Genomic DNA, 16,382 nt, shown 5'->3' with positions numbered 1-16,382 from the left:
GTCGGGAGTTCTCAAACAGACTGCATCAGGTTTTTGTTAGTTTTCTCGTTACCAAGTTCTGTTCCCGGAATGAGAAGAGAAGCATTCTTTCTCTGCTCAGATGGGAAGAACAAAGTGCTCCCCTCCTGATTAGCTACCCAGAGGGGCCAATCATGATCAATACACTACAGCACCTTTATGGTAACAGTTGTCAACGTTAAAGAATACGGCAAGAGGGCGCATTTAAAAAAAAATATTCCGAATACAAAATGGAGTAATTTATACGATTTATAGACTATCCTCTGCTTGCCCAAACACTGAGTTTGCTGTTACAGTGAAATGTATGTAACAGAGGATTCATTAGTGACTGTTTTTAGCAGCTTTGCCATTGAAATTCCTTGGATCTACTCATTATTCAAAGGCTTGCTATCCTGACTCAGTTTTCACCTGGATTCCTTTCCTCCTCACAGCTTTAAGATCCATATCATACTTTTATGTCACAAATGTGTATGTAAATGTCTATGTATGTTAATGACCTACTTAAGCATAAATTTTTTTTTTTGCCTTTTTTTTTGCCTTTGCATAAAAGTAGACTAGACCTGAAGACTAGGATTCTTTGAAAATTTAAGACACTTTAACCACCATTATAAAAAAAACCCACCTCTCAGGGATATAGAGATGGTTAAGAAGAAGGTTGTTATATTAAGATATGGCAAAAATCCAGAAAAACATCCCCTGTATATCAGTCCACTCCTCCTCCAAAAGGTTCCATTCGAGAAAGAGAACAGGACGTGTGACTGGGCGTGCAGGGGCGTGCATTTGTCTGGTGGTCAGGTGGCAGCTTTAAACGAAGTCAGTGACCTTTCAGGAATCGAGACCCAGCTCACTCACGTGGTTTGCTGTTCACCATTCACTCATCAGCACAGACTTGGTCTGTGTCCACCTTATCGGGTTCTGTTTCACAAGGGAAGCAGTGTGAGGTGGCGTGTGTGTCCCCAGCTCTGTTCCTAGTTGGGGATGGTAACGGCTAGACCACCCCAGTCTCCCTGGACTATCTCAACTCCCCAGGGCAGGGGAGGAAGAGACCTTAGGAGCCCGGTGGTCTGCGTCCTCCCCATTCACCTGGGCTCCCACGGACAAGGGTTTTCCTTAGTAACAAGTTTATCTTCATTATTCATGGATACCTATGGGACATTGGTGGAGATTTATTTCAGAGCAAAATAGAAAGGAAGGTGTGGTCTCTGGTTCCCAGGAGACTTGCTCACACTGTCAACCTGCTTCTGTGCTTGGTGGTTTCTGTCCCCTTTTCTAAAAATAAACGGCCACCTTTCCCACTTGAAACACGCATCGCTTCTCAGGGTGCGATTCTTTTCGAAGGTCACAAAGAAGAATTTCTTTGAAGAAGTAAAAAGCCCCTAAAAATATCTTTACTCTAAAAATAGAAAATGATGGTGAAATGTGTGACTATTTGAAGTGACTGAATAATACGGCTAGTTTTTATGTACAGATTCTATGTAATTCACATAGGCTTACTAACGACACCAGGCAGTTAGTTAGCATGGTAACACTAATAATGTAGCTCATGAAAGGATGAACAATTTAGAGTGAAATTAAAAGACCCAATGGAAGAGATTATAGCATTTTCAGTCCCCTCCGCAGTGATTTCTATACTTTTTTTAATGTAATCACCACCTTTATGATATAATTGTGAACACTCTATGCTGTTATTATACTATACATATTTATATATATATATATATATATATATATATAATTTACTTTTTCCTTGAGATAACCAACTTAAAATATTTAAATACATTTATTTTAAAAGGGAATTTTATAGCATTACGTTAAAGGAAAAAAATCACTATCTTCTGTTTTAATATAGAGGGCAACAATAAGAGTAAATGGAATAAATTATAAACAATAGCATTTAAATCTGCATAGAAACTACCAGCAAAATTGTTCTTTATCTGTGAAAGAAGTGTTAAGGGCAACTGAGACCTTCTTTGTGACATAATTACATACAACAGAATAAGAATTCAGAAGGAAATACATTTCTCCTTTTCTCATTCAATCTTATTTATTTTCTTGCCTGTGGACCACCTGCAAATTCTTTAAGCTTATGAGGAACAGTGCCCTTATGGTAGAATGGGGAGAAGTTCTAGAATCAACATAAAGACACCTGGATGCCGGACCCTGTTCTAACACTTCCTGGCTTGACCACTGACCAAGTACTCGCTCTCTGGGCCTGAGATTTTTCTTTCTAAAACCCACGGGTAATAATATTTGATTCACTAGGTTGTTATAAGGAATAATAGTCACTAAAATCAAATTGAATGCTAACATTCTATCAAGTATATTAATAATTTTGTTAAATATACCCAAGAGCTGATGCATTACGATTGTTTCCATTAATGAAGAGACTCCGCTTTCCGGAGGTTAAGCACCCCTGCTCAGGATGACATCGGTGGTCAGGGACAGAGGAGGAAGGCAAACGTACACCTTACTGCTTTGAGGGCCTGTACTTAAGAACAGGATTCGGACCATAGACTGCAGTGTAACATGAAAATTTAACCCATTTCCCGTGTACGATTGGGAGATCATTGTAGGAAAGACTGTGTCTTACGTCAGTGAATTCGGTGTTAAGAAGGCATCTTCAGTAATGGCTAAGATTAATGAAATTAAATTGACTGCAATATTGGAGATGATGAAAAGGAAATGCCCACGAAAAACAAAGGAAAACCCGCAAGATGCAGAAGTCCTCTTACCATTCTTTTTGTCTCGGAACAAAAGGCCCCATAGTCTGGCTCTGAAGCAGTCATCTAGGTAGCCTGGGCTAGACTCCCGTCATCCTGGGAAACGCGGGCTCATGTGTGGCAGGCTTTCTTCTCCTACGAGGCACAGGTGACCTACCGAGAGTGACTGAGGGGAAAAGAGCTAACCAGTGGGGGAGGGGACGGAAAGGTTCAGTCTGTGGCTGGAGGATCAGGAAGGAAAGACGGCCCCAGAGTCAGCCAACGGCGTGCCGGGGTCACTGATGCAGAAAGCCGCCAGGAGACGAGAGGGGTTTCCTCCCCGAAAACCTGGGGAAGCCACCCGTCATGAACTCTAACAGCTGCAGAAAAGATTGGAAGCTCTTATCTTTATAAACACTGAATGTTATTTTCCGACACTACCTTACCACTGTCCAGAAGTGGGCCTAGCTGGCAAACGAACTGTTCTCTGGTTCCCTGGTTCATGTGTGCTTGAAATGCACAATGGATGAGTCATAAAGCAACGTTCTTCCTACTCTGAGGCCAAGCCCAGGAAGATGGTCGGACCTGCTGTCCTCTCTGCTTGTCAAACGTAGAGTGAAATAAGCACACCTTTTGAGATACAGAAAACACCTACGTTTAAAAAATTTCTTCAAAATAGATTGAGTATGGTAAACGTTTGGGGAAAACCTAGAAATATCATTTCTTTGAACAGTTTTAAAACTATTTTCTGGGTGTACTTTATAAATAAAATTCTTAAAGTGTGTTGTATGTTATATACTGCTCATAAACATTAGGGGATATTCCAAAATGAATATGAAGTGGTAAAAAAAAAAAGCGTTAATTCTTTTTTATTAAATAAGAACATCAGAAAAGCAAACAACAAGTCAAAGAAAGTTGTTTGATTATGCAAATGAGATGCAAAACCAACTTTTATTTCATTGGGGAAAATGCACTCTACAGAAGGCTGACAGTACTGGGGCGTCGGCACGGTCCCTGGTCCCCTCATTTTTGTGAGCCGTGTATGCCATGAAGGGGAAGGCACATGCAGGAGCAGACAACAAACTCGTGGTAGTTTTCAATCTAGTTCGCCCAAATCTCCAAAGTAACATTTCTTACCACTTCTAGATGTTCACTACAAAAAGGGTCGTAGCTAGACTAACTCAACAAAGAAAACCAATGACTATCATAACTTTTTTCCTCAGACGCATCTAGATTTTATTTTTATTCTATCACAGCACATTGGTGTTTTTTTTTGGGGGGGGGGTTTTTTGTATTTTTCTGAAGCTGGAAACGGGGAGAGACAGTCAGACTCCCGCATGTGCCCGACCGGGATCCACCCGGCACGCTCACCAGGGGGCGACACTTGGCCCACCAGGGGGTGATGCTCTGCCCCTGCGGGGCGTCGCTCTGCTGCGACCAGAGCCACTCTAGCGCCTGGGGCAGAGGCCAAGGAGCCATCCCCAGTGCCCGGGCCATCTTTGCTCCAATGGAGCCTTGGCTGCGGGAGGGGAAGAGAGAGACAGAGAGGAAGGGGGGGGGGTGGAGAAGCAAATGGGCGCGTCTCCTATGTGCCCTGGCCGGGAATCAAACCCGGGTCCCCCGCATACCAGGCCAACGCTCTACCGCTGAGCCAACCGGCCAGGGCCAGCACATTGGTTTTAATATACTGAGAATTGATTTTTCAGGCCGTATTTAGGATTACGTAGTAACACTTAAAATTTGCCCTTATTACAGCATTTGTCGAAACACACAATCCTAGTTTTACTGTCCTGGTTCCCGCAGGGAAGCCTTTCTCACATTCTCAAAGTCACTAAGTTCTGTCTTCTATGCCCTCTCCTAGCCTTCCAGAGTTCTCCTTTATAAATAGTCATTATGATTGCAGATAAGTGCTCACTGTTTATATTCTCTAAAATATGATCCCCAAGAGGGCAAGGACTGTGTGATCTGAGTATTATCGCAGCGTCTCAATAACTAAATGTTGTCACTCATTAAACACATTTTGAATCAATGGTGGATGGGTGGAGGAACGGTCACTTCCTTTTCCGCTGTTACATTTCTAAATCACTAAAGCAGAAACCATGGAATCTCATTTTCAAGGAAGGACAAGGTGTGCAGACATTCTAAGTCTGGAGGCATTCTAAGATTACATAGGAACAATAAGCAAAATAAAAGAGTGTATGCATTTGAGTTTTACTTTATCTCATATTCTAGGATAAGACCTTTGTTTGAATGCAGATTCAGTGGAACCGAAAGGTTTTATGCTGAATTCACTCCCACAATTCCTGGCAATTCTTCAGTTTGCTTTTTTAACCTTGTCTATGCCAGTTACCTTTTCCTTCACGCCTCTTTATGTAAATAATTCTCTCAAACCCGCAGCGCTCGGTACCACTCATGTAAAAGCAAATGACATACGCAACACCACTTAAATATTTATGCAATGTAACACCGAAATGGTAAGTATTGTATTATGCTCTCCACTTGTCATTAGTCAGGAAATGTGGCTACATTCTGCAAAAACGATAGCCTAAAACAGAGAAAACCGCCCCGTACTACCCACGTGAGACAGTCACGTCTGGCGCAACCTGAAGTCGCCTGATGTTAAAGGCATTTCTTATTGTGACTGTCCTCAAATGCTTTTCAAGTCAGGGAGACCCTTAGATGTGAATGCTAAAGCAGCCTGTTTCTGTATAGAATTTCTCATACATTATTTATTTAGCTGACCTCATATTGCACTAACAGTACAATCAATTATTTGGGGGCAAGAGGAGAGAGGAGCACACGCCCAACATTTGTATCATCTCTTGCATTAGGGAGTGATTTCTTTTGTTATTACAGTAATAAACAAATAGTAGGACAAACCCACAGCCACACATTCTTGTGTTGTCCTAATAAAAACCAACAAAAGTTTACAATGTAAAAAAAAATAGTGTGCAATATATATATATAATATATATATATATTATATATATATAGCTTTTTCCTACTTTAGTTTCAATTCAGAAGTCACTGATACGATTATCCAGAGGCTGGCTAGAGAATGAACTGAATTTTGAATGACCTCACAATCTTCCCTCGGTTTCTATATAATGTGCCAGACAGAGAAAACTCATCTTTCCTGCAAATGAATAGAGCTCACGTTGAAAGTTAGGACAGAGTGCAAACATGATAAGACAGCCAAAATTTCTGTGGGTGCTTGAGGGAAGTGTGCATGTTTATATCCATATAAATATACATGCACAATTTCATCCATACAAAGTGCCTCTTTAATAGAAAAAAACACCACCCCCCAGAATGGGTTTTAGATTGTCTCCTTTTTGAACGGGCAGAATCAGAGCACTGCCGTGGTATATGCTTTATCACATCCCCATCTCCCTCCTCTCCGAGATGTAAATTGTTTTATTCGGAGTCTTCATTCACCATCGAATCAGGTTCAAGTACGTCTTTAATTTCATGTATCCAAGGATAAAATAAAAAACTGATTTAAAATTTTTAGTTTACAATTTACAATCCTCTAAAATATAGGCAGCAGATACGTTTCTACCGTGTGATGCAATCACATTAGTATTAAAATGCTACCGTTCCATCTCAGACAAAATGCATTCTCTGAATGTAATGCAACTAGGAGTTAAGGGAAGAAGCTGCCCTGAAAAACGGTATGTAATTCATTGCTCAGTTGTGTTCTCTAACCTAATAAAACAGCACTTTTACTACACAGACATGTCCAAAAAGGAAGAAGAATGTCACAACACATTTTACTTGGCCGTATATATTTAAATGGCTGATTTTTCACCAAGCAGAAAGGGCTGGCGTGTTTTTCTTTCTGACCCTGAGTTGCATATATATAGCTAGTACCATAATCAATTTCAAGGTACACCGAGAGGTAAAAATGTTCATAAAATGCAAATAGGCAAGGAAGTAGGACAGATAACTGCTACCAAATCATAACAGCAATGAACCCGGACCCGACAGGTTACGTTTTGCAAGATCTTGGGAACGCTCATGTTGTTAAACAGCCTTTCTTAGCAGATGTATGACAACATCTATTTTAGAAGTCAGCTGGCAGCAGCTGTTCAAAGGAAATAAATAACTACGTCGGTATTTTTTCAATGAAACAGAATATTGGAAATGCAAGTATTTCTTTGGTTAGTAGCATATGTCAAGAGTTCATAAGAAAAACAGTGCTTAGTTCATGTCATTGAGAAAGGAGTGAACATGCCAGTCCCTTCAAAGTTCAGACTCTGTGTGTGGGGGGGGGGGCGGGGGGGGAGCCCATGGCAGGTATAGAGGGAATTGGGAAATGACAGTGGAAGAATACAGGGCTTCTGTTCTGCAGGTGATGGAAATGTTCTAAAATTGATTGTAACATTGTGAATGATGAAACACCATTGAATTGTACACTTTAAGTGGGTGAACTGGAGGCATGAGAATTACATCTCAAGAAAGGCATTATAAAAATTGTCAAGTGAATTACTGGTTGGGAAAAATTAAGCCAAAAATTGAGAAAATAAGCTAGCATGTTATGATTTGATAAGGTATCGGTTTTATCTAGTTTTCCTTAAATTTAAAGATCACGTGGAAAATACTTCTGGTGCTCCTCCACGTGGGAAATTATCTGAAGTTTCAGGCTCCGCCCGGCAGTATCTGGACTGGTCCTATTTGAAAGTCTGACTTGACTTTGTTGCAGTTCTGAACTTGTATTAACCTAATAATTCAAACACTTATTGGGAATCTGTACTTAATGTTTCTTTCTTTCTTTCTTTTTTATTTTTGTATTTTTCCAAAGATAGAAGCAGAGGAGGCAGTCTGACAGACTCCTGCATGTGCCCGACCGGGATCTACCCAGCATGCCCACTAGGGGGTGATGCTCTGCCCCTCTGGGGCATTGCTCCACTGCAATAGGAACCATTCTAGCACCTGAGGCAGAGGCCATGGAGCCGTCCTCAGTGCCCGGGCCAGCTTTGCTCTCATGGAGTCTTGGCTGCTGGAGGGGAAGAGAGAGATAGAGAGAAAGGAGAGGGGGAAGGGTGGAGAAGCAGATGGGCGCTTCTCCTGTGTGTCCAGGCCAGGAATTGAACCTGGGACTTTCACATGCCGGGCCAACGCTCTACCACTGAGCCAACCGGCCAGGGCCTGTACTTAATGTTTCAATAATGTTCATGCTTTATGATAAGAGTTCTGGGCATTTTTTTCTATGTGTACAATCTCAGTTCCAGTGCTCTCCCAGCCTTTGTGAATAAAGAACACTAATCTGGACTCTTCCTCACTCCAGAACCCTGAGCAGAAGGAGCAGCTACAGATATGAGCAGGCTGTCTCTTTTTAATCCATTCTTTGGAAAACCACTGCTGTCTACTGTCCATCTTTACAATCTTCTAATCGTTAGGACAGATCAAAGGTGAAGAAGGAATGAGTTGGAGCCCTGAAAAAGTAGGGACAGGAATTGTTTTTGATAGGTCTGTAGCACTAACTGTTTTCAACAAACTTAACATATGTCTTTAGAAATGAGTCTATTTTCACTGTGTACAGACACACCAACTTAAAGATTACTGCATTAGAGAAGGATTTTAACTGGGAGCTCAGCAGTCGAAAGGAAACCATTCTATGACTTGATTGAAAAGGGGCTTGTCTTAGGTGCAAGTGTGGACATTTGAGTTTTAAGAATTGGGAGATGATAAATCTGGGAGCATCTGTCCTACCATGTGTCAGCTAGAGTTGCTCATTTCTGCTCATTCCTCCATCCCAACAGGGCCTTGTGCTCTCCCACTCAGAGGAGTTTCCTAACAGGCTATCTATATTTGTCCTACCCATCTCCCACTAACCCTTTGACATTAAATCTACTGAACTGAATTCCTCTCCACCTCTTAAAAATCACCTGCTGAGCCCTGGCTGGTTGGCTCAGTGGTAGAGCATCAGCTCGGTGTGTGGATATCCTGGGTTCGATCCTGGTCAGGGCACAGAGAAGAAGCAACCATTTGCTTCCCCCCCTGCCCCCTCTTCCCCTTTTCTGCAGCTATGGCTTGATTGGTTCAAGTGCATCGGTCCTGGATGCTGAGGCTGGCTCCCTGGAGCCTCCACCTCAGGTGCTAAAAATAGCTTGGTTGTGAGCATGGCTCCAGATGGGCAGAGCATCAGCCCCAGATGGGGGTTGCCGGGTGGATCCCAGCTAGGGCATATGCAGGAGTCTGTCTCAGTATCTCCCCTACTGTCACTTGGGAAAGAAAAACTAAATAAATAAGAACCACTTGCTAGATCAAGTCTTTCCTCAACACCTTCAGCCTGAGATAGGTCATTTTCTTTGGCTTTCTATTTTTTGCTCATCTGGACAATGCTGCCATGAAAGCACACATGGTCAAGAGTCCACTGTGTTCATGTCTTCATCACTTGGCTGTGAGTATCTAGAATGGGGAACTAGTCTGAACCTCTAACCTGCACTAGAGTGTCCAGAAAAATGTTGACTGAACAATGGTTATTAAAAACCACAGACATCCCAGAAGAAAATTTAATTGAATTTTAAAAAATAATACCGACAGGCAATAAGGACTTTATAGGTAGAACATAGTATCAGAAGTTATAAAGGAAAATCGATAAATGCGATTAATTTAAAAATTCTGCATACTATATGGCATAAAATCATGAACCAAGTTAATAATAAATTGGAAAACTACAAAACACATATGATCAATGATTCATATCCTTAAGAAATACACCTTTACAAGTCACAAACAAAAGACTATCCCCAACAGAAAAATAGAGGATACCAGATTATTCACACAAGCAAAAAGAAATATAAATGGTCAATAAGTATATGATAGATATTTAGCACTACCAGTAATAATGAAAACAATAATAAAATGTTTTAGCATAAGAGACTGGCAAGGGTTAAACATATTGATACAAGTAGCATCAGTAATTGTGTAAACTGAAAGTAACTGTCCATGGTTCACAAAATTTAAAACACACCTATCTTTTAGTACTGTGAATTTCTTTTTTATTTATTTATTTGTTTTAGCTGAGAGGAGGCAGACTCCCACATGCGCTCTGACCAGAACCTACCTGGCAACCCCATCTGGGGTCAATGCTTGACTAACGAGCTATTTTTAGCACTGACGGAGCTATTCTATTCTCAGCACCTGGAGTCATGCTTAAACCAATCAAGCCCCTGGCTGTGGGAGAGGAAGAGAGAGAGAAGGAGAAGGGGGAAGGGGGAAGAAGCAGATAGTGCTTCTCCTGTGTGTTCTCACCGGGGATTGAAGCTGAGATGTCCATATGCCAGGCTGATGCTCTATCCACTGAACCACCGGTCAGGGCTGCAAATTTCTTTCAAAGAACTTTTTCTGGTAAAAAGATTGATCAACAGAACCCACATGCGCACACTGACACACATTCCAAGGAAATGAACAACGTTCCCGGAGAGAAGGGCTCTATTCTTTTTTTTTTTTTCTTTGTATTTTTTGTATTTTTCTGAAGCTGGAAACAGGGAGGCAGTCAGACTCCCGCATGCACCCAACCGGGATCCACCTGGCATGCCCACCAGGGGACAATGCTCTGCCCATCTGGGGCGTTGCTCAGTTGCGACCAGAGGCATTCTAGCGCCTGAGGCAGAGGCCATGAGAGGCCATGGAGCCATCCTCAGTGCCCGGGCCAACCCTGCTCCAATGGAGCCTTGGCTGTGGGAGGGGAAGAGAGAAACAGAGAGGAAGGAAAGGGGGAGGGGTGGAGAAGCAGATGGGTGCTTCTCCTGTGTGCCCTGGCCGGGAATCGAACCCGCGACTCCTGCACGCCAGGCCGACACTCTACCACTGAGCCAAACAGCCAGGGCTATTATTCTTTTTTTGAGGGTCAAAGTGGTATCTTCAGTCTGAAAAGGCTTATGATGCTAACTGATGAACAAAAGAAATTCTTTCCGCGATTTAAGCAAAAAGAAATCACCGCGTTCTTGTGTTAGTCATTTAAGCATAGAAAGTTCAGTGAAAATTCTAAGTCTCTCTGAGCTTAACTAAAGCAACAAAAAGTATAAAAACTCTTTGATGATGAAAGTAATTTTTGCCCGGTAACCCTTGGATAATATCACTTTAATTTCTAGCACGGTAACTAGATCATAAGAAATGTTTAACAAATATCTGTACATGAGTCGATCAATTATATGATTTGTATGTTTCCATGCGGGGAATGATAAATTAAAGGGAAAAGTTTTAGAGACTAGATGACTCTAACTTCTAAATAGTAAAAACGGGCAATTTGAAGAACGGAGAAAGATTTGAGCTTTTACTTAGAACTCTAATACTCAATTATATTCACTAAAGGATCCTTGAAGAGAGTACACAGCTCACAAATAGCAATGATCTAACCTTACATTAAAATGCTATTTTTTCCTGCTAGTCACATAATGCAAATAAAATTAAATGGTGTCAGGGCGGATACTCAAAATATATAAAACAACAGGTAGGACCCAGGCACTTACAATCAAAAAGGAAGTCTGAAAACACGTCAACAACACAGACACTGAATTCTAGCCCTGCACAGTATTTCTCTGGCACATACTCGAGTTAAAAACCTCCCTATGAAAACATCAGCTTAATTTATTCCATCCCATTTATGACCAATGTACCTCAGGACCCTTTAAATTCTTCAGCAGCACAATGCTGGCAAGTATAAATGCTTTATACTGCTAACCAGAAGAGACCCTGCCATCGCTGGATATTTTCTAGCTGAATATTAGAACTCCATCTCTGAATACTGATTTGCGTTGCTGTGATTGTCCTCGTGGACCCTGATTGAGTGTTATGGCATAGCATAGCACAATTTCATCCGTGTGTGATGTCGGCCAAATGACAACCCTTTTTGATACTAGGTTTGAACTTTTTTTTTTTTTTTTACAAGGAGAGAGGTAACTTCCATTGAACACGGACAAAAGAGGTGTCATCTGGCTTTCATCCCCGATGGACAGTGGCTCTACCAAGTGCTGTGTGGAGCACCGGGATGAGGCTAATGAGCCTGTTCCCTGGGTCAGTGGGAAAAAGCGCCCGAGTCCTGAGTGATGTCGGCCACGGTCAAAGAACCGGAGGGCACAGGCCCTGACATGCTGCGCGGCCGCGGCTCCTGACTCAATTATCTCTAAAGTGCCTCCGCGCTCTAAAATCCTAGTCTCCTCTTAAATGTGGCTCAAAACGGTTATTTCAGTTTCCAAAGTACGTCATTTATAACTAAGGAGTACTGTAGCTACTGCGAGAGGCTGGTCCACTGCACAGGCATCGTACTGTCTATATGCAGCTCTGTGATGCTCTTACTCAGTTACAGAAGTTCATGGCACATCACAAATTGCTCTGTAAACTTGAAAATGCATCAGTGACTGTTGTTCGTGTTGGACAAGCCACACATCATTAGCATTTCAATGTAGTAGGTCTTTCCCTACACATCAAAGGCAGTCAAAGTCTGATGTGGTCATTTCTGATATTAAAAAAAGCAATTTCCAATGGCTGAAGTGCTCAGATATGTTATGAAACAGTTACAAAAAAAAAACATTTATTATGTTTGTGAGCACGTTCCATCATTTGGGCACTATGAAGTGAAAACCACTATCAATGCTATATTGAAAGAGGTGAAAAATTCCTGTATATGAACAAGTAGAGAATCCTTTCAGTGTCTTATGGACGCACAGCTCTCAGGAGAGTATCCGAGGGCAGACGGTGGTCCCAAGGGGTGCGATTTACATGTAGATAGCAGAGGGAGCCGAAGACGGTCATATCACAAGGAGCAGAGCTCCCTACCGATGGGGCATCGCTGGACGTTTCTGCATAGCGTTCATTCCTGCAGTTGCATGAATTATTTTTTGTACAAGCAATGACACAAAGTTACCCACGTTTTTCACAAGGGGTAAGTCAACCATAGCTGTATGTGATGTTTGTTGCCAAGCATGTAACTTGGTTTTTAGGCAAATGCAGCTTTTTCTATTTCTCTAAATTGACTCAAAGTTCCTTAAACTACCCTGTGATTGAAAGGTATTATTATTACCAACCCTTCCCCCCCAACCCCCCCCCCCCAGAAGCTCAGAACAGACTTCTTGACCAAATAAATAGATAAAACCAACAAAACAACAAGACAATGCCCCGACGTACAGACAAAATAACTCTAAATGCCGTTCTTACCTATGAAATAGGACAGCAGCACTGCCAGGAGCACGGAGACCCCTACAGCGCACAGGGCAGTGCACTTCCAGCTACAGTACTTGGACGACTTCTTGAATTTAAAAGCGCTTCTCGATAGGGTGTTTCTGGGGAGCGGCCGAGTAGGTGGCGAGTAGACCGAGCCAGAAGCCATTGTGTATCCCGGGGTTGCCGTGCTGAACAGTGGCGTCGTCCCTGTTCCTGTTTTGAATAGGAAATGCCTGTGGAACAGGAGAATATCATTACACAATATCAAGATCGAGATCAAGATCCAAATATGCTAACATGTGAAGACAGGGGCAGCTGGGCTAATTAGCTCTCCTCTCCGTCTTCTCATCATTTACTCCATAGAATTTTTTTAAAGACCTAGAAATTAAGAAAATATTTTAACAACAACAACAACAAAAAAGAACAGCCCCCAACTCATAAACATGAGTCTGATGTAAGGAGACTGATTTGTAACGTAGACAGCACAGTTTCTGCACAGCAGGTGCTTACTGTCCTGTGTCAAGTAGGTATCTTGAGAGCCTTGCCAGTTATTCTGATCATACCATTCCCTGCACAGAACCACTGTGGGACTTCCCTTGATGCGTTGCCTTAAGAACATCTCCACATTTCCCTCAGCACCCACCGCCCATCCTATTTCTTGATCGCTATGTGTATATTTACCGCTATATGGGAATGTGCACTCATATAAACACAAGTTTGAATGTCCACACGGCTGCTCTGCAGACTAGCTTGTCCTCCGGATGCCTGCGGAGACACTCGAATCCCGGCCCGCTCTCCCACTACCGAGGACGACCCAGCTTGGCCACGGCAGCTGGTCAGTACCCGAGGGAGGCGGACCAGTTTCATTTTTAGCTCTCGTCAAACAAATCCATTCGGGGATGGGGAGGGGGAGAGAAAGGAAGAAATCACAGGACGCTTTCTAAACCGAACCTGAGCAGGTCTTAGATCAAACCCAGAAAGCTTCCCTGACATCTGAGCCATCCACAAGGGGCGAGCTACCCCTTGAAAGGTGCGTGCTCCCTTCCCTGGAAAACGGTCAAGCAGAAATGGAATGATCAGACGACAGGGGTGCTGCAGAAGCAATTCTTTAGAAAAGAGGACTAATTTTAAGATTCCTATGAATCGAAGTTCCCATGTTTTTTTAGTGTTTACATCTCATACTATGTTGGTGATTCATAATGTACTTAGTTTGTGTCTGAACAGAGATCCTTATGTTCCCTAATAGCATGTTCAATACAGTCAGCAACCTGTGCTCTTTCCGTCTGTCACATTCAGGAGGTGATAGGAGTCCTGGGACAGTACAGTCTTCACTCAGACCATTTTAGAAGGTACTCAGCTGAATCTTTCACATTCTAATACTCAAGGACTTATTGAAATGAGCATTAGAAAACAGACTGACTATATCAATCAAATTAAGGGGCTAAAAGGACAGAACTTGGAAGTTAGACTTCTGAGGTTCAAATCCTGCTTTATTCTTACTAGGTATGTTTCCTTGGGCAAGTTACTTAAGCTCTCTCTGTGTTTGGTTTCTTCATCTGTAAAATGAGGGCAGCAATACTGTCTACCTGTCAGGGGTTGTTCTGAGGCTTAAATGAGTTAACATTTACTGTAAGGTGCTTGGAATACATTAGGGACAACGTTAAGTGTTTAATAAATTAAAGAGGATAAGACTCATTATTTTATGAATATTATTGCTTAGAAAAGGCTAACCAGGCATTTCAGTTACAAAGAGTTTACTTCCACAACAAATTACTAAGTGAATAATAGTATAGCTGGTGGGGAGACATTACAGAACTCAGGAAAGCTTGTCTAACAAAGGTGTGGGGGAAAGAATTCGGGATTAGCACTCGGAAGACCTGGGCTTAAGGTCTTGGTCTACATTTCCTAGTTAAGTGATTCTAGGAAGACTCAAGGTAGATTTTTCCCCCCATCCGTAAAATGGAGCTAATAACTTATCTCAGCACGGCTTATAAGAAGCAGAATTGTTTTTACGGCTTCAGGAGTGGAACAGAAATGGCAGAGTGTGCCACCCAACCTGAAGAGGCCACATGGATAGGAATGCAGGCGACCTCGGCCGCAACATGGCGATGGATGACGAAGGAACACAGGACATGGGAGCTCAGGGGCCTCCTGGAGAAGACTCAAGCACCAGACACTCCCTGCTGGGCTCCCAGCAGTACGATGGGCGGGGGAGACCCAGATTGTTGGCATCAATGGTCTAGGAATGAGCGCTTCAAATAAAACATACACAGGAATTTAAAAAAGAAGTTAGTTAGCATACCAAGTGGATGGATAAGAACACTACAGCCACTGCATGAATCTACTGTCTGTCCTCTCCCATTAGAATGGAAACTCTGTGACTTGTTCTTCTCCCGAAGGATTTTCAGGACTCAGAAAGTTCCTGGAACACAGCAGTTGCTCAATAAATATTGTAAAGGAGATAAAATGGCGACCACTTTGCCGATGCAGAAAGTCAGTCCCGGGGACATTAAGTACCCACAACTAACAACAAGCAAATCAAATAATAAAATAAAAATAGATAAATAAAGGTTGGTGATTATAGAGAGCAAAATGAAAAGCATTCTCGGAAACTGTGTTATTGCTTTATTCAAAGAGGTTTGGGGTCATTTTTTTTACGGGAAATTAGATTTGAACCTGAGCTGATGGGATGCTACATTATCTCAGCCTTGACCCTAAAACATGACCTACTGTGTGTCAGATAATGATCCTGGCACCTGCTAAGCTCACACTAGACATCTGTTTCAATTTCCAAAGTGTGTGCTATCAACCCATGATGTCTCTCTGCGTTGATGTGTCCTGGCAAAGCATTCCTTCAAGAACCAGGCTTACATCACCATGAAGTTACTTTTCTTGGAGTAAAATGCAACTTTGACGTATTGTTGAGAACAAAGATGGAATATCTAAAATTACACTATTCATCAACATTAGTGGAACTGAAGACCACTTTATCTGAAAAGAGTTTCTAACTTGTTTAATACATGAAAGGACCTGTGTTGTTGCAAGAAAAATTTCTTGGCCACTGACCTTAAATCTCAGAAGTACACTCCCCCTTCCTCTGTCTAAATGACCTTTCATATCAGGGGTCATTGAATCAGGGCCTTGGAGTTTTACATATATAATAAATACAGGAAGATTATAAAACACAGACAGAGAAGCCAAATTACTCACGTATTGTCTCATAAAATCACTGGTCTTCAATATTTTCAGATGGATTTCTGGTATGTGAATATAGAAAGAATTTGTAAAGATTGTCTAAACTGATGTATTTTGAAACCAGTTCTAAACCAATGGTGTCATTTATGTGAGAACAATTCCTTTAGGTAAAATTAGCCCTCAAAATAGAGGCGTTAAAATACACATGTGAGGAAGACCTCTTAGACATAAACTAGAACAGGTGAAGAGGTCTGTGTCCACACATTTCTTAGAGAAGAGAACACTTACTCCCATATTTGG

At 42.0% G+C, this 16,382-nt stretch overlaps 1 protein-coding gene across 8 annotated transcripts in view; it reads right to left on the bottom strand.

Moving 5' to 3' along the window:
* Positions 1 to 16,382, bottom strand: part of TENM3 (teneurin transmembrane protein 3) — a 615,102-nt gene that overhangs the window by 146,666 nt on the left and 452,054 nt on the right. For all 8 annotated transcript variants that reach the window (XM_066380117.1, XM_066380120.1, XM_066380118.1 and 5 more), the window contains one exon: positions 12,882 to 13,120. In XM_066380117.1, coding sequence (XP_066236214.1) covers positions 12,882 to 13,120 — 239 coding nt within the window. The remainder of the gene's footprint in view (positions 1 to 12,881; positions 13,121 to 16,382) is intronic.

This window comes from Saccopteryx leptura, chromosome 4 (genome assembly GCF_036850995.1).
Source record: "Saccopteryx leptura isolate mSacLep1 chromosome 4, mSacLep1_pri_phased_curated, whole genome shotgun sequence".
Taxonomy (NCBI): Eukaryota; Metazoa; Chordata; class Mammalia; order Chiroptera; family Emballonuridae; genus Saccopteryx; species Saccopteryx leptura.
Note: the sequence above shows the minus strand (reverse complement) of the source record. Positions and strands in the feature narration are given on the sequence as shown.